At 37.9% G+C, this 26,770-nt stretch overlaps 1 protein-coding gene across 1 annotated transcript in view; it reads left to right on the top strand.

The window, feature by feature from the left end:
• Positions 1-26,770, top strand: part of SYNE1 (spectrin repeat containing nuclear envelope protein 1) — a 291,206-nt gene that overhangs the window by 208,903 nt on the left and 55,533 nt on the right. Inside the window, exons 98-116 of the mRNA XM_062490036.1 lie at positions 587-718; positions 1,343-1,449; positions 2,387-2,537; positions 3,334-3,468; positions 3,630-3,785; positions 4,592-4,801; positions 6,133-6,234; positions 7,955-8,074; positions 9,567-9,767; positions 10,949-11,122; positions 11,569-11,700; positions 14,429-14,625; positions 15,516-15,648; positions 16,029-16,211; positions 17,045-17,194; positions 18,698-18,874; positions 19,471-19,626; positions 24,079-24,234; positions 24,972-25,142. Of these exons, the coding sequence (XP_062346020.1) occupies positions 587-718; positions 1,343-1,449; positions 2,387-2,537; positions 3,334-3,468; positions 3,630-3,785; positions 4,592-4,801; positions 6,133-6,234; positions 7,955-8,074; positions 9,567-9,767; positions 10,949-11,122; positions 11,569-11,700; positions 14,429-14,625; positions 15,516-15,648; positions 16,029-16,211; positions 17,045-17,194; positions 18,698-18,874; positions 19,471-19,626; positions 24,079-24,234; positions 24,972-25,142 (2,943 nt within the window). The remainder of the gene's footprint in view (positions 1-586; positions 719-1,342; positions 1,450-2,386; positions 2,538-3,333; positions 3,469-3,629; positions 3,786-4,591; positions 4,802-6,132; positions 6,235-7,954; positions 8,075-9,566; positions 9,768-10,948; positions 11,123-11,568; positions 11,701-14,428; positions 14,626-15,515; positions 15,649-16,028; positions 16,212-17,044; positions 17,195-18,697; positions 18,875-19,470; positions 19,627-24,078; positions 24,235-24,971; positions 25,143-26,770) is intronic.

Genomic DNA, 26,770 nt, shown 5'->3' with positions numbered 1-26,770 from the left:
GAATGGAAGGAATATGAATGCTTTTTCTGTGCTGTTTTAACATTCTGTGATTTAATCTCTCTTACTTCCTCTGCTGTTCATATCATGTCATCTGCTGCTTACTCAGTGTGTTTCTGCCAAACATGGAGTTATATACTTACTGATAAATAAATATTGACCAGAATGACAACCAGAATTTTCTCCTTTTCAATTAGACAAAAAAAAATAGCACTAATTGGATAAAAAACCTGGCAGAAAAAAACCACTGAATCCCTGAATTCCCAGGTAAAGCTGCATCCTCCTTTATAAATCAAGACTGGTTTTTAAAAGCAGAACAGTCTTTAGAAACACATCAGTCCAAGGTCTGTGACCTGTGGTCTCTGATTCTGCTAAGTGCAATGGTGCATGTTTCTTTTTACATTTTTAGGGATGCTTTTCTTGCTAGTAACCAAAAACCAGTAAAAGTCAGAAATCTAAAGTAATTGCTCACTTCAGAATTTACATGAGCCAGCAACTTGAGAGGTTTTTCACAGATGAGCTTAACCTGCCTGCTCTCTAACAATGCAGGAGGTTTTTTTTAAATCTTAATGTCTCTTCCTTAAAGCAGGGATCTTTACAAGAAAAGGAGGAGGCTGATCTGGACTTCGTTTCCTCACAAAGCCCCAGTGTTCAAGAATGGCTGGCACAAGCAAGAACGACTCGCTCACAGCAGCAGCAGAGTACCCTGCAGCAACAGAAAGTTGGTGTTTTGCATTTCTTTTACTCCCATCTTTAGATTGCACTTAATTCTATAGCTTGAGCCACTCTTGTTAATGTTTCTTGAAATATTAATTTTTACACTGTTACTTACTCACTTTTTTTGTAATGATGCATCTGAGTTCCCTATCTTAAATCTGTAACAGTCAGGCAGGCTAGACTTCCTGGGTGACCGTGGTCAATTCACGTAATCAATAGAATAAAATTTGTCCATCAGTAGAATAAAATTGAATCAACCCCTTGAGTTTGTTTAGGGAGAGATGATGATGATGATGATGATGATGATGATGATGATGATAATAAACTTTGTCTTCATGCAAGCAAAGACACACATATTGCATTATATATTGTGTTGAATGATTTGAAGATATTCTCACTAGAGTAGGTTCCAGAAACTGCATTTTATTAGTTAATTAGTTCGGCAGCCCAGTTTATGTACCAAATTTTTCTGTGTCCCTGTGTGGAGATTTTGTCCACTTCTGGTGTTCAAGCAAGCCATTTCAGAAGTAGTTCAGCTAACTTTACATGACAGTTAAATGAGAGAGATACAGTTCCAAGGCAAAACCAGTCTGAGATTTGTTCTGCTTTTTGTAACCTGCTTTGCTAGGAGCTGGAACAGGAGCTAGAGGAGCAGAAGAATCTGCTGCGATCGGTAGCGTCCCGTGGAGGAGAGATCCTAACGCAGCAAGGCTCCACTGAAGGCCTTTCTATAAGGTGTGCTTTCATGTGCTGTTCCAAAAAAGTAAATTTCTATGGTTGTGCTTTGTGATCGCTGTGCTTACATCCCTCTTCTGCTCATAGTCCTCTAATTTTTGTTTTATCATTTTTATACAGCTCCTAGGCTACTGGAGTCCTGGTTTATAATTCAGAGGTCTGATAATACAGTTGCACAGACTGAATCACACCAAAATTAAATGAGTTAGACTCATTAGACAAGCAGTGGATCAGTTACTGTAACTTTACTTTTAGTGTAACTTTATGAATCACATCTACCTCAAACATTGGCATCTGCCATTATAACTGGATCTTCCCAGATGAGATACTTCCTGCTTAATTTTATTTTTCCTGCAATTAGCAAGTATTTTTGCTTTTGTATTAACCAGTCTCCTTCTGTTTTAGGCTTCTTTCTGTCAAGTGGTGATATACTGTAGAAAAAGAAATTAAAAACTTGTAAAAAATAGGAAATTTTAAAAAATCATAAACAAGCCACCAAATAGAAATTTCTGAATGTGATTAACTGTTTACCAAAGCTTAAACTCATATGCTTGTCCTGCATTAAACTGTGTCTGCTATTTTGAGAAAGGAGGTGAGAAAGGAGTCAGATGAAATATTTATTTTAATTCATGCTTTGAGCTAACACCTCTTTATAGATAACATTTCAATGTGGTATGTATTCAGTCTGGTTTGGGGATTTTTTACCTATTTTTGGTGCTTGAGACTGTAAAGAGTCTTTCAGAAAGTACATTTTATTTGATCAGACAAGAACTTCTTGCTGTTTAAACCAGCCTTTGTCTTATTATTGGAAAACCAAAACCAACAAAGCTTTAAAAAGTAGCACTTAATTTAAATGTAGAATTTCCTAATGGAAAATTAAAACTTTCAGTGGTATAACTTTTGCATTTTTTAAACCTTTATGCATCTTCTGATTCAGTGAGAAGCCTGATGTTCTCTCTGAGGAGTTAGTCTTAGAAGGTGAGAAGCCATCAACTGAAGAACAGATGAAGAGGAAATGGGAAAGCTTAAACCAAGAATTCAGTACCAAGCAGAGACTGCTCCAGAAAGCTTTGGAAAAAGAACAGCTGGTAGCTTTTTAAAATTTCTCTTTCCATTTTCTCTTTGAAAGCAGTTGTTACAACAAGAGGTTCAATATGTAGATCCATTAAGGTGCTGTAGTTAATGCATGAGATATGGAACAATTTATTTTTGTGACACCTTTAAAAACTGTTAAATATTGGCACCAGCACTGCTCATGTTCAAAGTGATTTGAATTGCACTGCCATCAGGTTAATGAACTAGAAAGGAAGAATGAGCTCAGACAAAATGTTTATCTACTTATCTAACTCAGAGTAATTCTGTAACAAATCATCTTTCTGGAATTGATCAGTACTATGGCAACAGCTTAGAGGAAAACTGTTATTTTCAATTTGAATTTATTGCTTACATTAAATTCTTGATCTTAGTGGGTGAGGCAAAGTATTTCTACTGAAAGAAATAGGGATTGATCATTTAAACTGGGGACAAAACAAAGTCTATATTAATGTGCAACTTCCATTTTATTGTTAATAGACCCAAATTTACTCTTCTTTGTGTAACACTCTATTAATCAGCTTCCAAAGTTCTAAATACCTTGTATTAATTAAACAGTAATTGATAAATTTTTGGAAAAAGCTAGTAATTTCTAATTCTGGCTATAAACATTTATTCTGCATTTATAATGTACCTCTTGCTGAGCAATATTTGTGCAAAATATTCATGACATGGAGCATTTGTGGGAGGACCGTGAGCGTTAGCAGGTGATAGCCTCTGTAGGGAATCTGTACAGCTGAATTTTGTGCCCTACATATGGTAGATGCTTCTTAATTAGTGCTTCTCTCTCAGCAGCTTTATAGCAGACCAAACAGACTGATACCTGGAATGCCTTTATATAAGGAGGAGACACAGGATGAAGATAAATCCTTAGTGTCACCAGTATTGGTTGAATTGAATCAGGCCTTTGAAGATGTCTCATCTGAGGTAATTTTCAGTTGTCTTTACACCTGTCCTACTGCAAAGCCACATTAACAGTGAAAACTCCTCAAGCTATGACCTGGAAATCCAGGCCTTTCCCAAATAGGAGAAGTTGGGAAGACTGTCTTGTACTTCTATGCTGGACTTCTCTGGTTCCTTTTGCCCAGGCTGGACGGGTGGAGGAGACCCTGCATCTTGAACAAAAGCTGTATGATGGTGTCACTGCCACATCAGTGTGGCTGGATGGTGTGGAAGAGCAAGTTTTTGTTGCTACAGCTCTGTTGCCAGAGGAAGAAACAGAAACCTACCTCTGCAAGCAAGAGGTAAGGAATCCATGAGTAGGGCTTCCTTTTAATTGGAAGTAAGTGTGCATTTTATGCAGTGTTTGGATAAGTGACATGTCGCTGACAGAATCTCTGTGTAACTGCAGCCTTGTACAGTTGACCATGGAGAGAATGTTGCAGAAAGCATAGAGTCTTTCTTCTGTTTAACATCTTTTCTAAGTATTAGCAAGCACCACATTGTCAAAATTGAAACAAAGTGAAAAGGAGGGAGGAATGCTCTGGGATATAGAAACAGTACAAGTTCATCAACATTAATTAGGGATGAGGGCGGTGGAAAGAATTGTGTGGTGGGGAGCAGAGAGAGGCAATAAGACATAGGAATAACTTTGCAGCTGAAGAGGATGGATTCAGACAAGATACAAGGAAGAAATTTTTCAAAATGAGTTTGGAAATGCTGGAGCAGGTTGCCCAGAGAGGTGGTGGTTGTCTCATCCATGGAAGCATTCAAATGCAGGCTTGAGAGGGCTCTGAGCATCCTGTTGTAGTTGAAGATGTCCATATTTACTTCAGATTAAGTACTACTTCCTTCATTGGACTAGATGACTTTTAATCCAACCCAGATGTTTCTGTGGCTTTACATCATTTTGTTCCAGCATTTGTTTTTCTTAGAGCATGGAATCTTTTACTGTCAGAGATTACTGTAGCTGCCATCTTTTTCTAGTGTGTGTGTATACCAACAATGTTAAAATATTCACTACATCATTGCAAAGTTGACAGTGGTTATGGCAATGTTTGCTTGCTTTCCAGAATGTCTGATTGTCACTTCTCTTTTTCTACAAAACTAGTCTCTTGCCAAAGAAATCAAAGACATAACAGAAGAGGTGGATAAGAACAAGAATTTATTTGCTCAGGTATTTCCTGACAGCAGTGATAAGAGGGTCATTATAGAAGACACTTTGGATTTTCTTCTGAGAAGACTGACCTTACTGGAGTCAGTAGTAAATCAGAGATGCCACCAGATGAAAGGACGGCTCCAGCAAATCATCACATTCAAGGTATGAGGTGATGAAATTAACAGAGGTGTATATCAAATTGGGATATAAAGGCTGTGAAATTTTGGTACTGAATCAAAGAACAAGGTTGTCACAGGTTTTTTATTGAAAAATCACACTTCGTGGGCTATGCAAAATTTGATACCCTAATAATTACTCAAAATTTAATCTCTCTGCTAGAAGGCTTCTACAACTCATGCAATACTGTAAAGTAATATTTCCATGATCTCTCACCCTGCTGGCATTACATAAAAGGGAAGTCTGTGTTGTGCGAGTATGAAAAAATGTTGATAAGTAGAGAAATGTGCACTCTCAGAAAACTTCTCAAACACAGTTCAGAAATGCCTTCAGATCTTTGTCTCTACATTATCTGTTGTTATTATTACTATTACTATTATTATTATTATTATTATTATTATTATTATTATTGTTATCATCATCATCATTACTATATGAAGCCCTTCAGTATGGTTTATTTTTAATTTTAAAAAACACATAAATTAAAAAAAAAAATTAAAAAGGATTCCTGTGTCTTTAGATTAGAGTCATCTTTTCATAGATTGTTACTACTAGGTTTCCTTTCAAATTCCATAATCTTTCCTCTCCAGTCTCCCATTTTTCAATGAAAGACTTCTCTTTGCTGATGACAGCAAGATTGATTGGAATTCATTGCATTATTCTTAGAGATTTTCAGTATTTAAAATAATTACTGAATGTAAAAAATAAGTACTAAATCATTAATGCATTACTTATGTAATGCCTAAAGTCTCAGAAAAATGTACTGATAATTTACTTTGAGATGTGTGCAAGAAAAAGATAATTGATTGTATGTCAGCAAAATTGTTAAGTAATATTTATGTGTCAGTACTGATAAAATATTCTAGAAGATTTAGCTTGTGGTTAGCCCGGTAATATGTGGAGGCCTTTCTTACTTATGTATTGTATGTGCTCAAGTTTGAAATTAAAACAACTTGCCTTAAAAAGTTAAACAAGCTTGTTGGCAATCATATAGGGTTGAATCAACTGCACAAAAATGGTTTTGTTACATGGAGGTAATGACTCTTGGCAATTAATGATTTCATTGGAAGGCAAAAGTAGAAGTGCATTCACGGGATATGTTTTAAATATGAGTCACTTCAGCTCTGAATTTCCACAGCTGGCTTTTCATCAACATTACATTTTTTGCATTGGCTAATTATTGTGCTTTTTGAATTGTTTTTATGCTGTAGTGATACCTTGTAATAATTAATGCTTTAAACTTTTTGAAACATGGAATGTTTTTCAGTTGTTTTGTGCTGCTATTGGCTATAATTTGTTGGTTTTGTCTCCTGTAGAATGATCTGAAGCTCATGTTTACATCGGTGGCTGATAACAAATACTTAGTTCTACAGAAATTAGCAGAGGCAGCTGACAGACCAGAAACAGAACAAATGCAGGTACTACAACTTATCTGTCACTTGGGGAGAGGGGAAGAGGTAAAGCTTTTATCCGAAGTGTAAATGGGTTCTAGAGAACAGTTGCTTTAAATGGGAGAACCTACATGTTCAATCACATGAAGTACAGGAAAATGATTATGTCCAAGAGTGTGCTACACACATATTTATAAGTAATTAAAACAAAAAGGCACAACAAAAAACTCTAGCAAAATTGTCTCTCTCATCTCCCCATCTGACCTAGTACTTAGTTATGTTTATACTGGGCGGTATTTAAAAAAGAGAAAACTTCAATAAATAAAAATGTCCAGAGTGTTGCTAAGTTGTCTGACTATTAAAATTTATTAAGAACCAAAGGCATTTTCCTGCTCTGTGTTTTATAGTGATGTCTTTAATATTACTCATTTTAATTTAAGGCAGTAATTATTATTTCTTTGTCAGGAATGGCCTGATGAATAATTAATTATTTATATGAAAAAGTATATCCTGTTTTCTTGTTCCTGTTTGGCCAGTGAAAAAAATGAATGAAGCATGCTAAGGGCTACTTTTTATATATATATTTTTGTTAGTCATGCCTGGTGCCAGCAGGTGACTGAATGGAAGAAACCCTTTAGCTAAACAGAAATACCGGATTTCATATACCTGACATTCAAATTTTGAAGCTGTTTATGTCTCCTGTATATGAAAAAGAGGAGTTGCACTGTGTCTTTTTTTCTATCTTTTGTGATGCCAAACATTGGCAAAAATTTATTTCCAGCATGATTGTTTTAATTACCAGATAGGAAAACAATGTGGTAACAAAAGCAAGTGAAGTTACTTGTTTCAGAAGATCCTCCTTGTCTGATAAAACATTCAAATTTAAAAGCATTGCTGCTGCTATTTTTTATTTTTAATTCAGTATGTGATTAGGAAAGTAGAAATAAGGCCCTTAATCAGCCTGAAGTGGGAGTTTAGTGACTGTATTGTGCAAACTCCGTGCTGCTGAAAGGCAGGAGTTCTACTTCACATACATAGTTCAAAAATATTTGGATAGGAAGCTTCCAGGAAAGGGCCTCAACAAAGGACTTTAAGTACAAGAATCTACTTTTAATCTCACACTTCTAATTTTGTTATAAACTGCATGTGCTAACTTCAGCAGTAGACCTAGGGAAGCTTGTAGATTCCATTAGAAAAGCTCATCACCTTCAGATTTGCAAATACCAATCTGTGTTCTTAAGTTGTAGTTTTCCAAGTGTGAAAGGGGAGGTACAAGTCTTTTTCCTTGACAGTAATTTTGGCCCCATCCCAGTCTTGAAAGGGAACTCTGCACAGCTCTTTGCTTTCATACAAAGGTTCTGCTGTGGTGTTTGTTTGCTTGGTGCTCAGAGATGACAGGAAGGACTGTTAATGAAAAGAAATTTTTTAAATGACACTGTTACATAAATAAAAAAATTCTTTTGGGCCTCTACTAAATACTTAAAAGCATGGAAATTCATAGTGATAGTATTTTATATGATACTAAAATAGCTTGTTATTAAAAAGAAATAATGATATGCTTATTTAACTTCAAGAAAAAACCTGGGCTCTCCCAACTTTTAATTTATATGTTTCCTTGATAGCATGCTTTAAAATTTCAGCACATCAAAGGTGTGATTAGTAGAACAAGCAGAAAAGATACGACCATAGACCAGCTCTGCTATTGTTATTGAAACTTAAAACTAAGGAATGTAATTTTCATATACAGGTCATACTGCAGGCAGAAGAAGGTTTAAAGGAGCTAGATGCTGGAATCAATGAACTAAAGAAGCGTATAGACAAGCTACAAATGGACCAACCTTCTGTACAAGAGTTGTCTAAGATCCAGGTATGGTTCATTAGTTCCATCCTAGACCTGTCCACCTTATCACCTTTCTCAACTGTGAAACCAAAGGAATGCTGCTTTTTATTGTTTAGGAAAAAGGATTTAAAGGCATTTCAGTATGTATAAAAGATTATGTACTCTCTGATTCACCTAGGCTTTATTTTTGCCTCTTCAGATTTTGTTACATCTCTGATATTAGCAGTGTTAATTGTAAAATACACAAAAACGTTTTCTTTCAGCTCTCGTCCACTCCCTTTTCTCATAGATGACATTAAGCATGTAAACATAAATTTGTCTGCTGAAAGTTCATCCCTGTTCTCACCAGAGTCTCATGATCTGCAGTTTAGTACTGTCTCACATCTGTCATTCAAAGAAGGAAGGGGGATATAGGAGGATAGAGAGTGAAGTGAGACCTGAAACCAGAAATGTTCTGCTTTTGCTAGAACACCTCTCATGTCAATACAAGTGGGCAGTTGATCCACAACTTCTGTAAACCTCTTGAAAGTCCTCTTGGAGCAGTTTGGCTGATGCAAGGGAATGCTTGAGGAAATATCAAGGAGAAGGTTTATGACTGAATTTTCCCATTTACAATGACATAATAATAAATTGGAAGCAAATAAAACAGCTGAAACTGGACCATAAGCTTACTAAGCCAACAAGACAGTGATATCAATTAAAAATGAGTGACTAAGACATAAGTCACTAAGAAATGTGTCTTTTGCCCAGTTCTTTATTCTTTTGGTCTTAGCGCCTCCTCCTGGTTTGTTTGGGGGTTTTCGGTTTGGTTATTTTTGCTCTCTGTTTATATTCCATTATGTGCCCCCTCCCCTTCATCTCAGTTTTTAGAAAAGTCTTTGGCCTTTTCTACCAGTTTTGCTTCTCACAATTTTCTGTTTAAGAATAGGAGAGCCATTTGCAGTCTGAGGGAAGGCACTTTCTTATGGCACTGGATGATCATAGAGATATTTTGGTTGTTGGAATGTCTTGTATAGATCAAAAGTATGGGCTTGTTTTGGTTTTTAAAGTAAGTTATATATATCTTGCTTGCTACCAGTAAGATTCTGAGGAAGGAGAAGGAAACAAACCTGAGTTTAAGATTTAGCCTCTGGTCTGTATCCATGATGGAATCTATGTAATCCTCTGCATTATAAAAAGTAAAATGTAAACAGCATCTGCATAGCACAGTAGTCGCTATTTTTTGATGCATTAAGCCAAATCTTTGCTATTTATATTAAGCCTTTGGGATTCTGCTATTTTTTGCCCCCAAGTGCATGTACTTTAAAGAATTGCCAGTCTTGCTTATTTTTTCTCTCTTTAAATAGTGAGTTAATTTATCAATGAAGTCAGTATATATGCAAACTCTTTTTGAGCTAGAAATAAATGTTATTCTGCTAGTGTTCACAGAGAGTGAATACTAGCAGGGACAGTAAGGTTGTTTCTAAGAAGACATGTAAAGTGTGAAATTAGAATCACCATTGCTGCCCTTTGCCCCCAGGATAAGTATGATGAGCTGCTGCTGATCATTGGATCCAGGCGGAGTGATCTGAATCAGAATATGGCTCTTAAGAGGCAGTATGAGCGGGCTTTGCAGGACCTGGCTGACCTGGTAGAAACAGGCCAAGAAAAAATGGCTGGTGATCAAAAAATGATTGTATCTTCCAAGGAAGAGGTTCAATCACTGCTTGAAAAACATAAGGTAAGAAAATGGGACATATTTCAGGACTAGTAATGACTGTAAGCTTGTTGTCATTGTTTAGCCCTAGTGGAAAACTAAGAACCACACAGCTGCTTCCTCCTTATGTGTTCCTTCCTTGGGGAGAAGGAGAATTGGAAAGAAAAGGTAAACCTTGTGGGTTGAGAGATGAATACTAATACTAATAGCATGAATAATAAATATAATTGAAACAGTAATTATAACTATAATGGAAAGGAGAGAAAGAAATAAACACAAGATAAATAAATTAATTATGTACAGGACAGTTGTTCACCAGCTCCTGACCGATAGCCAGCCTGTCCCCAAAAAGAAATCAGCAGCTTCCAGACAGCTCCCCTGTTTGGATGATGCTCTATTGTATGGAATATCCCTTTGGCCTGTTCAGGTCAGCTGTCCTGGCCATGGTCCCTCCAGGCTGTTCACTTACTCCTCCCTGGCAGAGCAAGGGAAACTGAAAGGTCCTTGACTTGGGGTGAACACTACTCAGCAACAAACAAAACATCAGTGCTGTACCAGTTACTAAGAAGAAAATGAACCCTATCCCAGCTGAAACCAGGACACTTATGAAGAGCAAATTGCTAACCTTCTGTTCCTAAATATTTGGTAGCTTTTCAGAACAGTGGGCCAAACTGTAGACTGTATTTTAAATTGGAGCCAGCAAACTGTTCTGACAGACTGATTTTCAAATGCTTTATTGAAGGTGATTCCAGATAGATTGCATTTTCTTCATTATTCTAATAACAAGTCCCTAGTATTGTCCTGTCATGCTACATAGCAATTTCATTCACCACTCCATTTATTTTCAACAGAAATTTACGTTTGGTAATAGCACCCACAAATACGACTAGTATTTTCCACATTTTCATTCAGCAGAAACTTTGGGGTTGTTTATCTGATTTAAACTGGTTTTGTTTATGGAGTGAGGGTTAGGATGGATTTTGTGTGGAAAGAATGACTGACTGCTTTCTTTGAATAGACCATTGTCCTCTTTAAATTGTCTTGGATTTTGTGAAATTTTGTGAAGTGAAAGGTTTACGTAATTTTATGTAGATACTTGATTGTACTGCTATTGCTTTAAAATGTTCTTTTAGTGGTAATGAATTGCGTAACAATTGAACTTTCTCTTTTCTATTCTCCCTCTCCCTCACATCCAAATTTTTCAGGAATATTTTCAAGGTTTGGAGTCTCACATGATCCTGACAGAAACACTTTATAGAAAGATGAGTAGCCTTGCCCTCTTGAAGGAAACTCAGTCACATTCAGAGATAATGACACGAGCTTCAGCTGTATTAAAGGTGGCTCATAAACGAGGTGTGGAGCTGGAATACATTCTAGAGGTGAGAATTTCTGTGTCCTTTTCTATTCCATTGTGATCAACCACCAGGATATTCTATAATGCTGATGTCCTGTGCTTGGACAGAATTGATGAGCGTCAGTCCATTTTGTCATACAGATAAAGCACTGATAGACTACATGCAGTCTTTCCTGTTTAGCTATTGTGACCTTCAGGTGGCACAAGTTGTGTTGCTCTAAGTCTAAAGAGCTGCTTAGCTTTAGCTGGTCAAGGAGAGCATGACAGTTTTATCCGTGTGTTCTTACCAAAAATTGAGCTTGTCACGGGGACAGTGTCTTTTTACAGGTTCACTGGACATTTTTAGTGTTATTTCCATACTTCCACAACCATGTAGTTAGCTGTAGGATTTCAGATTTTAAAAAAAAAAAAAAGTTATAGAATTTCTAGATACCCAGATTCACCATATACATGGCTAATTTGTGCTTGTAGACCTGGATGCACCTCGATGAAGATTACCAGGAACTCACCACACATCTGGAGTCTGTTGAAGGAAACATCCCCACTGTTGGTTTGGTAGAAGAGACAGAGGACAGGCTTACAGACCGGATTACACTTTTTCAGGTTGGTGCTCTGTATACACTATCTGCATAAAGAAGGGGTTAAAGGGATCTCTGACAGTCATTCTAGTCCAGCCTTCCACTTGAAACGTTACAATCATCATGGGCTGGATCAGCAACAGCTTTGGAATCTCAAAACAGCTGACCAGGGGATCAGTTGCAGTCCTACACCACCACTTACTGTAAAAGGTTTTCTGTAGTGCCCAGTCAACTTTCAGCTCCTCACTATTGTCCTTTTTTTATTGTGTGGCACTACTGAGGAGCATTTACCTCTATCATCTTTTTAATTCTACCACAAACAGCTGTAGATCTTGTTAGACTGGCCCTTAGCCTCCTGTTTGTTAATCTAAAGCAAGCACATTTCCAGCAGCCTCTTTGTGAAGGACATGTGCTCTAGGTAAATAAATTAAATAACTTACTAATTCTACTCCACATCCTCACTACTTATTTCTTCCTCAACTCAGTCAGAGATGGGTCAGAGCACAATCAGATGGAGTAGATGTGGCCTCATCAGCACCACCTAGATGAGGATAATAAAATAACTTCATCTGGTTGTTCACAGTGCTAATACAGGCCAGTGCTGTGGCCTGCCTTACAAGCTGCCAGGTTAAATACACTATCAATTTCCTTCCTGATTTGTACTGAGATACACAGCTAGTCAGCCCAAGATGCACAATTTGCATTTCTTCAGCCTCCCAAGGTTTCTGCTGACTCCAGTCTCAAGTTTACTGAAGAGTCTCTGGAACCAGTCTGCCTTTTTTGTCTCAAGCACTCTCCATATGTTAGTGCCATCCACAAACTTACTGAGGGAATGCTGTCTGCCATGATCCATGCCATTAAGATGTTGAAGATATTTGTGATAAAATATCAATAATCTCTGGAGAGCTCTGCCCATTACATGCCAGCCAGGCATCAAGCCTTTGATCACTATAGCATTGAGATTGGTAATGCACCTTATTTTCAGCCTACCAAATAGTTCATTTATCCAGCCTGAACTCTCTCTGCTGCTAGAGGAGAGTCCTGTGGGACATAGTGTCAAAGCCATGCTGAAGTCAGTCTGATCCAGAGAGACAGTAATTTTGTCATAAAAGGCTGGTAGTGATTTAAGATGAATATTCCTGGCCACCTTTTGATCCTTTTTGTCATTAAAAATGGAATCCAGGAGGGTGTGCTCCATGATCTTTCCAGAGAGCAAGGTGAGGCTGAACAGTCTGTGGTTACTCAAATTGCCTTCCTCCCCAGATGCAACAGGTAGTTTAAATACGGGTTTTCTACCACATCCTGTTTCTTTGATCTGGTGTTTTGTTTTTGTCTCCTTACACTAGACATTTTATTGGGGGTTTTTAATTCTCCTTGTCCTACAGAAAAATTTCTGTCAAATTTTTCTTGAACATTGACTTTGTGCTGTTATCTTTTTAGTTATTTTACCAGACAGCTTTCTGCTTTTCCAATGGTATGAGGACAACTTAAGAAATCTGTTGTGTGGGAAGGTTGCTTTGGTTTTGTTTCATGCTAGAAATTGTTTGTGTTGGTCCTGACCCTAAATTAGTTTTCTTTTTTTGTTTTGCTTTTCAGTTACATAAACTAGGTTGTTCAAATCCACATTCTTGTATTCCTTTATGTCATAGGTTTTATAAGTTGACTGTAGTTATCTTTAAAATACATCATAATAAATTTATTATTATCTTTGATTTTTTTTTAAGCCTCTGTCCAGGAATTTTTTTTGGTATAAATGTTATGTATAAGTACATATATACTGTATATGTATGTATATGTATACATATATGTATATACTCATACATATATAAAGATAATTATTTAAATCTATTAAAAACTCTATTTTTGTGAAGGAGGAAATAAATAAGAGCAATAGGAAGTTCATGTACTCAGTATAAGCTTGGTAGTTTTGTACCTTTTATATTCAGATTACTTTCATCAGAACTGAAAAATGGGAATGCATGTACATTTTACACTCCAACTTATACCAATATACAGATGTTTTTAAAATCCATGCTATTTGTGTAGCGATAGTGGAATTTAGTAGGTATATTTGCCCACATGTACAAATTCTTTACCTATCCACAGATCACCATTTAAATTAAATCTGTCTCAGGTTCATTCTGGGTAATAGTATTAACAGTCTTTCCTTTTTTGGTTACCTTTTTTGCTGTCTTGTGCAATAAAAATATGCCTCTGTGTTCAGGGGTTTGAATGCATGGGGTGATCTTCTGTTCTGTAGCCATGAAGAGCAGCAGGGTAGATCAGTAAAAGAGTGAAATATCAGAAAAGACCTGAAGATAGGCATTGAAAGGGCTGAAGAGGGAATCACTGCCACTACCTTTATATTGGATGTTTTTAATAATGTTCATTGCAGTAGATGGTAGGTTTTCAGTAGACGATAAATTCTGGTGTTTTAATCAAATGGTGTTGCCCCACAAAACAAAGAAAATATTCTTTTCAAGTATAGAATATCTACATGAAGGAGGAGCTCATCATAAGGAGGAGCCAGTAGACATACTGACATGATTGGGTTTGTGTCAGCATGTTCAGCTTTTGGGCAGGTAACCTGCATGATGGTTTTCAGGGTGTTCTAGAGCTGGAGCAGAAGAAAAAAATTGGTGTTCTCTGGTGACATTGGATATGCAACAAATTGCAGTAAAAGGAAACTAAATGTTGAGAAAGTGTGGTGGCAGAGACCTGCAGTTTTCTAACCATCTCCTCTGTCATTACAGCACCTGAGATCTAATCTGACTGAATACCAGCCTAAATTATACCAAGTGCTAGATGATGGGAAGAGGCTTCTTTTTTCTGTTAGCTGCTCAGAACTTGAAGGTCAACTGAACCAGCTAGGAGAATGCTGGCTAAGTAACACCAGCAAAGTCACCAAGGAGCTTCACAGGCTGGAAACAATACTGAAGCACTGGACAAGGTAATGGTGATGTAATGGTAAATATAAAGTTCTTCACCTGTGCTTTTCAGGTCAAAGCTGTTCTGCACCCAGACATACTTGATTCAGCATTTAAAAGAAAGTACTTTGAGATATGTGTCATAGTTTGACTGCACTCTTTCATTTGTAATAAATTAGGTAGCAGATAAGAGCTGGTGTGAGGAAATCAGAAAATACTTCCTTAGATGATTTATTTAGAATCTCTGTGTGCATACAGGTTGATTTAAAAAGTTATGTGCTTTGCTGGGTAACGTGAGTAGCCTCAGCATGTTTTAGTGGATGTATTGCAACTTCTGGGTTCTTGTGGGTCTGTGTCACTGCATATATGGAAGGGACCTTTTGCTACCTTACTAATGCTCAAAGGCTACTTTTGAAATTAATTATTTAATTAGTATAAAAGCTTTGTCTGTGAATCCCTGGACACTCATACTCTGTTATCTCATTAGTTGCTTGGCATGTGAAATGATATGGAGATGGTTTCCGGGGGAAAAAAAAATCTGCTTTGAGATACTTTTTGGTAAAGATTTAGGAAGATTGATTCTTCCAATGGAAGTGAAAAGTCTGTTTATGTGCATTGGGTGGGGTTACAGCTTTTACAAAAAGGCTTGGGACCTATTTTCTGTCCTTCGCTAAATTTTTTTCTAAAGGCAAAACTAAGGCACTGTTAGAAATTGTGAGCATAGTGGCTAAAATAGGAGCTTCCTGATCCCATGCCTGTCTGTAAAATTAAATTACATTTTTCTGAAATTTGATAAAAACAAAATGTCAAATCTGGCCTTCAGTATATTCCTCTAACACATGGAGGAAGGACTGCTCAGTTGGAGGCAAGAAGTGGTGATGACTGTTTCAGTCTTCTTTAAACATCTTCCCAGGTATCAGAGTGAATCAAATGAATTGACACAGTGGTTGCAATCTGCAAAGGAACGACTTGAGTTTTGGAGCCAGCAGTCTTTGACTGTTCCTCAGGAACTAGAAACAGTCCGAGACCACCTGAACTCATTTTTGGTAAGTTGTTCATGAATCTATGACACACCTCTTTGTCTCCAATTACAGTTAAACAGTTGATTAATCAAATGGTTATACTTCTTCTCATCATTGATGAGTATGTAGGTAAGCTCTTCTTCAGAATGCTGGTGTGTATGCATATTAAGTGCTTTTTTGCTATATGCAAGGATTATAAATCTTAAGGATTCTGAAAACAGAAAATAGTTTTATGACTGAACACAATTTTGTTCTACTTATTCTTAAGTATAGCTGGTGAATACTAATAGAAAGTACATATTTTAAAGGGAAAGGAGGATTTTCTTAGCTTTCTGAGGTTCTAAAACTCTGAGTAAAATAAAAAAGTACTTAATTATTTCCACATAAAATGGTTCTGCTAACAGGAGTTTTCAAAAGAAGTGGATGCTAAATCATCACAGAAATCTTCTGTCCTGAGTACTGGGAGCCAGCTCCTCAGGCTTAAGAAAGTAGATACAGCTGCATTGCGTGCAGGATTGTCCCACATCGAAACCCAGTGGACAGAGCTTCTCACACAGATCCCAGCAGTACAAGAGAAGTTGCACCAGGTAAGAAAGCCAGCGATGGCCTTTGATATTCCAGAAAACTAAGATTGTACAGTTGGCACTGACTAGTTGCTTCCTTCCTCAACTTGTCCATATGAGGAAAGATTAAAAAAAAAAAGTTATTCCTGTTTTATTGTGGGAAAGCTTACACATAGCTTCAAATCCTGCCTGTCTAGTACCCATCAGTGTTAGTTTCAGACTTTCATAGTTACATTTGTTAAATTTTAACCAAAAAAAACAGGTGAGGGATTCTTCAACGCTTGGGTATGCTTTCTGGAAAAGGGGATTTTGCATCCTTGTGCCCATTTTGAGTAGTGGTTTTGTTCAAATTGAATAGGTTAGGTTCAAGTCTGTGAAAGACAAAATAGATCTAAAAACATTCTTTATTTCTGCTAGTATGTGTAGGCATAGGAGGCCTTTGGTTGTGTAGTTTTGTGGTTTTAATGCTATAATACTGAACTTAGAGAATTATACTGGTTGAAAAGTTGTCTTAATATGTAGTTGCTAGGAGGTTATCAGTATAAGATGTTGCTTTAGTTTGTAACTTAGAGTGCTCTCAGAGTTAGTAATAGCTTTTTGATTTACAGGGAGAGAGGAAGAGCTACAAATCTTTACTGTCTGTGACAGTGAACAGAACAATGTCCTTCTGTAGTTTTCTAAATTGTCTTGTAATGCAAAATATGTATGTCCACCTAAAAATGTCATAGAACATATTCTTGAGTAGTTAAATGCAGGCAAGCAGTACTGTAACAACTACTGAAACTGCGTTAAAGCAAAGTAAGGAATTCTTATCCATTTTCTTCACAACACAAGTTCTAAGTCTGTTATCTCAACAGCTCCAGATGGACAAAATTCCTTCTCGTCATGCCATCACTGAAGTTATGAGCTGGATTTCGCTGATGGAAAATGTAATTCAGCAGGATGAACAAAATATAAAAAATGTAGTAGGACAGAAAGCAATTCAGGGTTACGTCCAGAAGTACAAGGTACTGAGTGGCAATATTACTCATTTTCCTTTTGAATGGTCCCCGTTTTTACTGCAATTAAATATATAGAAATATGTAAAATATAAGTGATTTAAGGGAAAAAAAATAACCAACTTTGTGGTTGGAATTGTACATAAGTTAGAACTGCTAAATATTTGATATTGTGGAAAAGAAGCCAAAATTACTTTTACTCTGCTGTTTACTTATGGCAGGTATAATTTTTAATATGTTTACCAAAATTTCTAGGAAAATCCAAAGCAATATGCACATTGTTAAACCCTATTAGATCTGCCAGAGTGGATGTAGTACTCCAGGCAGGGTCTTGCAGGAGCAGAGCAAAGGGGCAGAATCACCTCCCTCCCACTGCTGGCCACTCTTCTTTTGAAGCAGCCCAAGATGCAGCTGGTCTTACGGGCTGCAAGCGCATCCTGTTGGCTTATGTCCAGCTTTTTATCCATGAGAGCTCCCAAATCCTTCTCTGCAGGGCTGCTCTCAGTGAGTTTATCTCCCCAACCCAGGGGGTGCACTTTGATTTTTTGAACTTCCTGAGGTTCTCATGGGCCTAGTTCTCAAGTTTGTCCAGGTCCCCTGGATGGCATCCCATTCTGTAGTTGTATCAATGGCACTGCTCAGCTTCATGTCCTCTGCAGACTTGCTGAGGATGCATTTGATCTCACAGTGTCATTGATAAAGGTATAAAGAGCACTGGTCCCAAAGTAGAACCCTGAGGGACACCACTCATCACCAGTCTCCACCTGGACACAGAGCCATTGACCAAAGCCCTCTGGCAGCATCTATCCAGCCAAATCCCTATCCACAGAATAGTCCATCCTTCAAACCCACATCTCTCTTATTTGGAGATGTCATTTGGGACTATGTCAAAAGCCTTGCAGAATTCTAGGTAAATGGCATCAATCAGTCTTCTCTTGTTGACTGGTGCAGTCATTTCATAGAAGGCCCCCAGATTGGTCAGACACAGTCTGCCCTTAGTAAAGCTGTTCTGGCTGTCTTGGATCACGTCCTTGGCTTGTACGTGCTTTTACATTGCTTCCATGAGGATCTGTTCCATGATCTTCCCAGACACAGAAGTGAGACTAACCAGTCTGTAGTTCCCTAGATCTTCCTTTCTTCCCTTTGTAAAAATAGGAGTGATGTTTCCCCTTTTCTGGTCATTGACTATTTGCCTGACCACTGTGACATTCCAAATATGATGGAAAGTGGTTTGGCAGCATCAGTCATCTTCCTCAGGACCCTGGGATGCATCTCATCAGGTCCCATAAACTCGTGCCTACTGAGCTTCATCAAGTGGTGCTGAACCTGTTCTTTGCTTACAGTGGGAAGGACTTGTTTTCCAATTCCTGGTCAATTGCTAAAAAGACCTTCTAGTTGAATTATGATAAAGATGTAGCTGTTCAACATTTTTCCTCTGTTTTGCAGGAAGATGAGAAATTATGGTTCTTACATGCTGCTTTGTTTATTCCGTTGTTTTGGGTTTTTTTCTAGGGTTTCAAGATAGATTTAAATTGCAAACAGTTGACTGTTGACTTTGTGAACCAATCAGTGCTACAAATCAGCAGCCAGGATGTTGAAAGTAAACGCAGTGACAAAACTGACTTTGCAGAACAGCTTGGAGCAATGAACAGACGTTGGCAAATCCTGCAAGGCCTGATAACAGAAAAGGTAAAGAAAAAACCTAATTGCTCTGGAGTGAACTTCAAAATGCATAGAACAGTAAGATTACAGTGGTTGGAAGCCTCTGCAGGTCATCTAGATCAATCATCTGCTCAAAGACAGCTAACTTTACACTTAGATCACAGGGGACTTGGTTATTTGAATCTTGAAAATTTCCAAGGAGAGGTTCCACAAACTCTTTTGGGTAGCTGATTAATACTTAACCACTCTGCTGGGGGACAAGTGTTTGTCTTGTTCCCAATCAGAATTTCCCATGTTGCAACTTGTGACTTATATCTTCTCCTTTTATTGAGTACCTCCCAGAACAGTCTGTCCTCACTTTCCCCATGTCTCCCTATAAGGAGTGGACATCAGAGTGAGATGATTCCTTTGCCTTCTTTTCCCCAAGCAGAATTAAGCCAGGGTAATTATTCATTCTATTATAAATACAAGATATATTTAAATTTGAATGTATATACTATTTTTAAATTCTGAAAGCACTGAATTCCATGAAGGCACTTTGTATTGCTCTTCAATGATCTATATAATTGACCCAAAATTAAAGATAATTGTATAAGAAAGTATATACTCATTTTTCTTTGCAGATCCAGCTCTTGGAAAGTCTGCAGGAATCCTGGACAGAATATGAAAATAATGTGCAGTGCCTAAAAACTTGGTTTGAAACCCAAGAGAGGAAGCTGAAACAGCAACAAAAAATTGGAGACGTGGCTTCAGTGCAGAATGCTTTGAAAGACTGTCAGGTAATGTCTACTTATAAATAACAGTGTTATTCGTTCTAAGAGCTTGAAGCAACACTTGATAAATCCATGGGAAATCTTCATGTTGGTGAAGTCAGTGACTCAACTCTTCTTAACTTCAGTAGAGGAGAGATTTCATTCCTAAGGTGCAAGCAATAAAAGAGGAGGAAGGAACCATAATGTCTCAAAGTTGCTTAAGACCAACTGTTTTTACACTGGAAATTTTGAAGCATGCGAGGCGTACTCAACTAGAAGACTGTCAAAGGAATATATTGTCACATCTGTTTCACCAGTCCTATGGGTTTTTTTCTGCCTTTTTACTATCTTTCCTCCACACCCCATTTTTTTCCATTCTTTTTCCATCTCATATGTTCCACCTGACTATTCAGAGAAAAATGCTAGAGTCCAAGGAAGTTATATGCTTTCATTCAAAAAGCTGGGAATTGTTTTTTGTTGTTTGGTTTGTTTATTTTCCTCCAAATATTTAACTGTTCAGAAAATGGAAGAGTCATGATCAAGATGTGCAAAGATGAGATGAGGCAAAGTGCAACTATGCATAATGCACATAAGTTCAAATCCACCACAGTTTTTCACAGGGAATTCATACAAGGAAAACAGCAGTGAACTGGGTATCACAGTTGTCTCTGAATATCAGAATAGCACATATTTAAATAGCAAGAAGTTTACCTCTGGAGCTGTCAGTTCAGAGTTAAAGCTTACAGGTGTATAGGCAGAACAGATATTTTTGAATTTATAGCCAAGGCCTCCACAAGTATCAGGCACCACATAATTCTTGTGCAAAAGAATTTTGTCCTAACAGATACCATATAATAAATTTTACAGCAGATCAAATTAAAACTCTGTCAGGCCAACTGATTGCACAAAATCTCAGTGTTCTTATCCCCAGAAAAGGGAGTGAGGAAATGTGCTTATATGTCTTTCCTGCATGTATTTAATTATTTGGACAAATATAATCTAGCATTAATTTATTCACAAAGAGAACAGCTGTAAATTTAAATGAAATGTATAAAAGATTTTGCTCTATATTCAGCTGTATATTAAACTCATATTTGTTTCTTGTCCTGGTTTGAAGGACAGGTGTTTGCCAAAGAAAGCAGAAGCTTCCCCTTGGACTGAAAGAAAATGTGATTCTTCCGATTATTATAATTTTGGAATTAAGAGAGCTCTCAGGCAAAGATATGGGGGTAGGAATAACAGTTCTTTTATCTAACAAGACAAACAAGAACAACAACAGCTATGAAATTACCCACAAACAGAACAGTAACTCAGTCCCAGTGTTTTTTGGCTGCAGGCACCTTTTCCCTGAGCTGCAGTTCCCGGTGCTGGGGGCGGGCGGCTCCCGCAGAGCCGCAGGAGGGCTGGGGGTGATGGCAGAGCTGTCCCAGGGGGAGAGAGAGATGGAGAGAGAGAGCCCTCCGCTCACGGTGTCGGTCCCAGTGCTCAGTAGAGTGCTGGATGGTGGTAGTTCACAGCGAGAAGACAGCAGGGCAGGGTCCGATGGTGGTTTCCCGACGCTGGGATGGGACACAAGCGGCGATCGTCCTTCTCGTCCGAACTCCGCGGGGGAAATGGGCCGAGGCCCAGCCTTCCGCTTCCTCTTCTGGCTGTTTGAATCTCGCGGGGCTTGCTTCTTCCCTCCCGTCCCCTCCCCCTTGTCACCAGGGCCCAGTCAACAGGTATCTTAGCATGACAATGGGGAAAATTCCACAGAGGGGAAAAAAAAAAAAAAAAAGAAAGAACTAACCCTCAACATTATCCACCCCGAATTTTCCCCTACCATCATGCCAAATCAAATTAAAATCTTCAAATTATAGACATCCATACAGTTACAGATACAGGCACAGTATTGTAGGTAGTTCACCCTAAAACAAGGTCTCCTTGGGGTATGCATCTGGTCTTTCCATCCCTTTGCATGATCCACCAGGTACACCCTGGCCCTTGAGCAAAAACCACCCCCCGAATTGGATTGTCTTTGCTGGAGGCAGGGTTCACCCAAACAGTTTTTCCTAGCATACCTCTCATGTGCACCACTGGAACCTTGTCCCCATCTGGTGTTCTCAAGGGCTCAGACTGGGCAGGGCCTGCTCAATTAGTGGAACCTCGGGTGTTCACTAACCATGTGGCCTTTGGTAGATTAATCTCCCAGTTTTTGAAAGTCCCCCCACCCAGTGCCTTCAAGGTGGTTTTAAGCAGCCCATTGCACCGTTCCACTTTCCCAGTCTCTGGTGCGTGATAAGGAATGTGGTACACCCACTCGATGCCGTGTTCTCTGGCCCAGGTGTTTATGAGGCTGTTCTTGAAATGAGTCCCATTGTCTGACTCAATTCTCTCAGGGGTACCATGTCTCCAAAGGACTTGTTTTTCCAGGCCCAGGATGGTGTTGCGGGCAGTGGCATGAGGCACAGGGTAGGTCTCCAACCATCCAGTGGTGGCTTCCACCATGGTCAGCACGTAGCGCTTACCTTGGCGTGTCTGAGGCAGTGTGATGTAGTCAATCTGCCAGGCCTCCCCATACTTATATTTAGACCACCGCCCCCCATACCAGAGGGGCTTCACTCGCTTGGCTTGCTTGATGGCAGCACACGTCTCACAGTCATGGATAACCTGGGAAATACTGTCCATGGTGAGATCCACCCCTCGAGCCTCACTGCGAGTGTTTCCTGTCTACAAGCAGCCATCAAATGAAGATGTGTGTAGGGCAGGGAAACAAATATTAAACCCATATTTGTTTCTGTAAAGGCAAATAGGGTGATTAGGCCAGATATGATAGAGGTCAAATTTTTTTCTGAAATTCTTGGCCTAAGTTTTCAATCTGTCTGAAGTGCTCAGTTTTAATTCAGGTGTCTTTATGGTTTCAGCACAATAAACCCATACAACTCAAGCAAGGGTAATTTAACGTGGCCTGACACAATCAGCAGTCTGTGCTTGGCTAGAGTTCAAAGCCGAATCTAATTTATCACCTTTTTTGTTTCTTTTGGTCAGGGAAGTTAGCAAATACACTTGTGGAGTTAGTTATGAATGGCAAGACTTTGATCAGCAGAGAAACAAATTGTTTAAGAAATAACCATGTCAGACACTCCCAGATACCCGGTTCAACTAGTACAAAAGCTTGAGTTTATTTATTAACCAATGTTAGTTGCTGCTATTATAGTGTCATATTAGTAAGTGAAGTAAACCATTTTTCTCCGGTCATAGGTTATAAAAAATAATGCATCTTTAATTCAGTTATGAGTTTTAAATTATGAATTAAAAAGCCCTTTTCAGAGAGAACCAGAAATATATGCAGTCTTGGTGTTTGCAGTTTTTGCCTATCTTACATTTTGAATTTTGGAGCAACCTTGTATAAGTTTAAATTAATTTTTTCAGTATAAAAATCCACTTTTTGGAAAGTCAGATTTATTATGTTTGACTTAGAAATGTTTGTGTTGTTGTCAGCTGGTAATAAAAGGATGTATTACTCTGGCTGTGCGCTAGAGCAAGGTCATGGCTAGAGGTTTGAAGAAATGTGAAATAATACAGGAAAAAAAGGCTGAGAATAAATAGTGCTGTGAAAATACTCTCAGAAATACATATATATATATACACGAAAGCATGTTGTATTTGTGCAGGGATAAATTCTGTTAATAACATGTGTTTGCAAGACTGGGGAGAATTTTGCTCCAAACTCTTGCCCAACTATCTACAATATAAAGTCTCTTATGGCAATGGTTCGCTTGTTATGTTTTGGGATTCATAGGTAGTGAAATTTATTGAAAGACATGGGGTTTCAGGTTGACCAGAGTTCTGTTGTATTCTTTTCTTTCTCTGTTGATCTCTTTCTCTCAATAAGGAGAAGCTTGCAGAAAATCAAAATAACCCGAGATCACATGTTGTACTAGCTAATGTAGGGGTAACACAAGGTTGCTGTCACCTCACAGTCTGCCTTCTGTATCATACTGACAGGTAAACACAAATCTGTGCTGGCCTGAAGCATGCAATCCTTACTGCCCCACTCTGCTCAGACTCAGTGTTTGTGCTGCTTGAAGCCCCAGAGCTTCCATAAGAGTCAGAGCGCTGCAGGACTTTCTTGGATCTCCCTGCACCTTGCTTTGAAATTATGTAGGTAGTTTCCCAGCTAGAAATGGTGATTTTTAATGAGTTTTTTTACTATTATAAGAGAGCAGAAAATTATACAGAAGTTTTATGTAGAGGATGTGCTTCTATTTAAATCAACAACAAACTACTAGACTTTAAAGGGAACATAAAATATTCAATGGAATTCCTGAGGAGTTGTGAATGCCTTGAGAATAAAAAGTCAAAATATGCCAGCATGTCTCTTTTTTAAACTAAGGGACTTATGGGCATCTTTTCGATATCAAGGTATTATTTAGCCAATTAAACAAGCAAAAATACTCAGGTATCTTTTTTTTCTTCTTTTTCTTAATTTTTTTTTAGGAGCTAGAAGAATCAATAAGAGCAAAGGAAAAAGAAGTAGAGAACGTGGAACAGAGTGGTCTTTCTTTGATACAGAATAAGAAAGAAGAAGTCTCTTCTGCTGTTATGAATACACTGCAAGAAATTAACCATTCCTGGGCCAATTTGGATCACATGGTAAAAGAATTTGTAAAGGGAATATTGAAGTGCTAGGAGTAAGGCATGGAGGAGAAGGACAATTAACAGTTGCAGCTAGTGGGTTTTTTCTGTGTCATAGGGGAAGAGATTCTGAATTGTGTCCCTCTTTCCAACTCTCTAGCCATCAATTCCCAAGTATTTGTGTACACTCCACATAAAATGGATATGTCTTGTTTCAACAATGCTTTTAGTTGTTGTAATTGAAGTTTTTTAGCTGCTTCCTGATATTTAGCGTAAAGGTACCAAATTTTCTGTCAGGAATTAACTTCTCAAGCCCACAGGCCTCTCAGTATAAGCAAGAGATCATCATTAATTTTTAGCATTCAAAGTTTGATCAGTGTCAGTTCACCTTCTCAGGAATGCAGTGTGTTAGTGCTAGCCTCTCTGCTGATTTCCACAGGCTAATTTCCCTGCCTTAGGGATATGTGTAGTTTCAGGAAATTTCTCCTGATCGTGCTTTGGACCAAAGTAAAATGAATTTTGACATCTTTACAGTCCCTTCCATCCAACCTTTATAAAAAGAAGTAGAACTTTATGCTGTTCCCAGTGTGAGCCCAGCTGATGGCTGTACAAAGTCATCTCTATCCAATAGGTTTAAGATTAGGCATGCAGGACAAGAAGCATGTGAGATCCAAAGGAAGAAAATCATTTAAACAAATCCCAAATTTCTTGAATGCCTTTAACTTAATTCTGTGTTTATTTCTTTCTCCTGCCAGGTTAGCCAGCTGAAGATATTATTGCAATCCGTTCTTGATCAGTGGAGCATTTACAAAGTGGCTTATGAAGAGCTAAACAATTACCTGACAGAAGCCAGATATTCTTTGTCCCGTTTTTATCTTCTTACTGGTTCTCTGGAAGCTGTGAAAGTCCAAGTTGATAAACTTCAGGTGAAGAGAGTTAATTTTGTAAATTGTGAAATTTTATGGATGCAGATAACTGTAGATTTTGGCTTATAAGAAGTGGAAGTAAAGACATTCTGGCACATTAAAATCACATTACATTAAGAGAACACTTTGTAAAGCAGCCGCTGCATATTTCATTTTGCAGAAAAATTAAATTGGGATAATTGTTTTCTTTTTAGATTTTTGATGCCATTCTTTATAATTTTGAGCCATACCATGAAATTGTTACAAGTTTTTAAATCATGCTAATGGCGATTAAAACTGAAGTTTCTCATGCTACTTCATCAGGCTTCGGAACTACAGGTGCATGTTGAGATCACATTTTTAGTCCCCCACCAGCCCTGCAGTAGATTGATGATCAAAAAAATAATGTTCCAGGAGCTGAGACACTCACATATTCAAGTAATTTGCCATTGTAAAAAAAGCACAAAATATAGGGAGATTCCCTTTATAAGCTTACAAATTCATTATAATGGAAATAAATTAATTTAATTACATAAAATATTCAAATTATTGTTACATTACATAAAAACCCTTTTATTTCATAAAAAAGTTTTCTCTTTGAAACCAAAACTAAGTATGCAGACATTTCCAGATGCCCAAAGTAGAATAACATCTGTTGTTCTTATTCTGTTCTGTTAGTATTTACCAGGAAATTTAAATTTACATTATCATTTAAATGTTTGTGTGATTTGAATTCCAATCATATATAAAGCCAAATTAGCTAAGCATGGACAGCATTTTCAAAACCAGGATTTAAAGAGAATCCAATCATGGACTTTACAGCCATTTTTCTAGATTTTACATGTTAGAGAGAAGGAGTCGGTAAAACAATAGGTACAGAAAATTACTTTCTTCCTGATTAGGATTTCAGTAGAAACTATGGGTGAGATTTTATGGGCTTTCAAACTGTAATAATACTAATAAAAATATTTAAGTTTGAAAGAAAGAAAAAAGAGCATTTTCAGAGAGTGTCAGAGTGGGTAAGGTTGGAAGGACCACAGTGGATCATCTGATCCAACCTCCCTCCTGAGGCAGGGTTGTCCCAGAGCACAAGATTGAGTCCAGATGGATCTTGAATATCTCCAGTGAGGGAGACTCCACAACCTCTCCTTCCTCTTGTTCAGCTGGAAGTTCCTGTGCATCAGCTTCTGTCCAGTTGCCTCTTGTCCTATTTCTGGGCACCACCAAGGAGAGCCTAGAAGCATCTTCTTGGCACATTGCCTTTATGTATTTATGTACAACAATGAGGTCCCCTCTCAGTTGTCTTTTTTGGGGTCTGAACAGGCCCAGCTCCCTCAGCCTTTCCTCGTAAGAGATAGGCTCCAGTCCCTCATCAGCCTTATTTCCCTCTGCTGGACAAAACACATTTCCCTGACAGACATCAGAGTGGTGGTAACTGAAAGAGCTTATTTTCCAAATATGGCTTTCTTTATGCTGTTGTTCATCTTGTTCTAAACAGAAAAATGTTATTTAGTTAGTTTTCATCCTTCTGTTAAGTTTTTAAATCTGAATCAGTCCATGTCCTTACTCATTCTGTACAAAAGTACTTGTTTAGAATAATTTATTTTACAAGATCTTTACATTTTGCAGAAATGCAAGATTAAAACTTA

Source organism: Cinclus cinclus, chromosome 3 (assembly GCF_963662255.1).
Source record: "Cinclus cinclus chromosome 3, bCinCin1.1, whole genome shotgun sequence".
NCBI classification, from domain to species: domain Eukaryota; kingdom Metazoa; phylum Chordata; class Aves; order Passeriformes; family Cinclidae; genus Cinclus; species Cinclus cinclus.
Note: the sequence above shows the minus strand (reverse complement) of the source record. Positions and strands in the feature narration are given on the sequence as shown.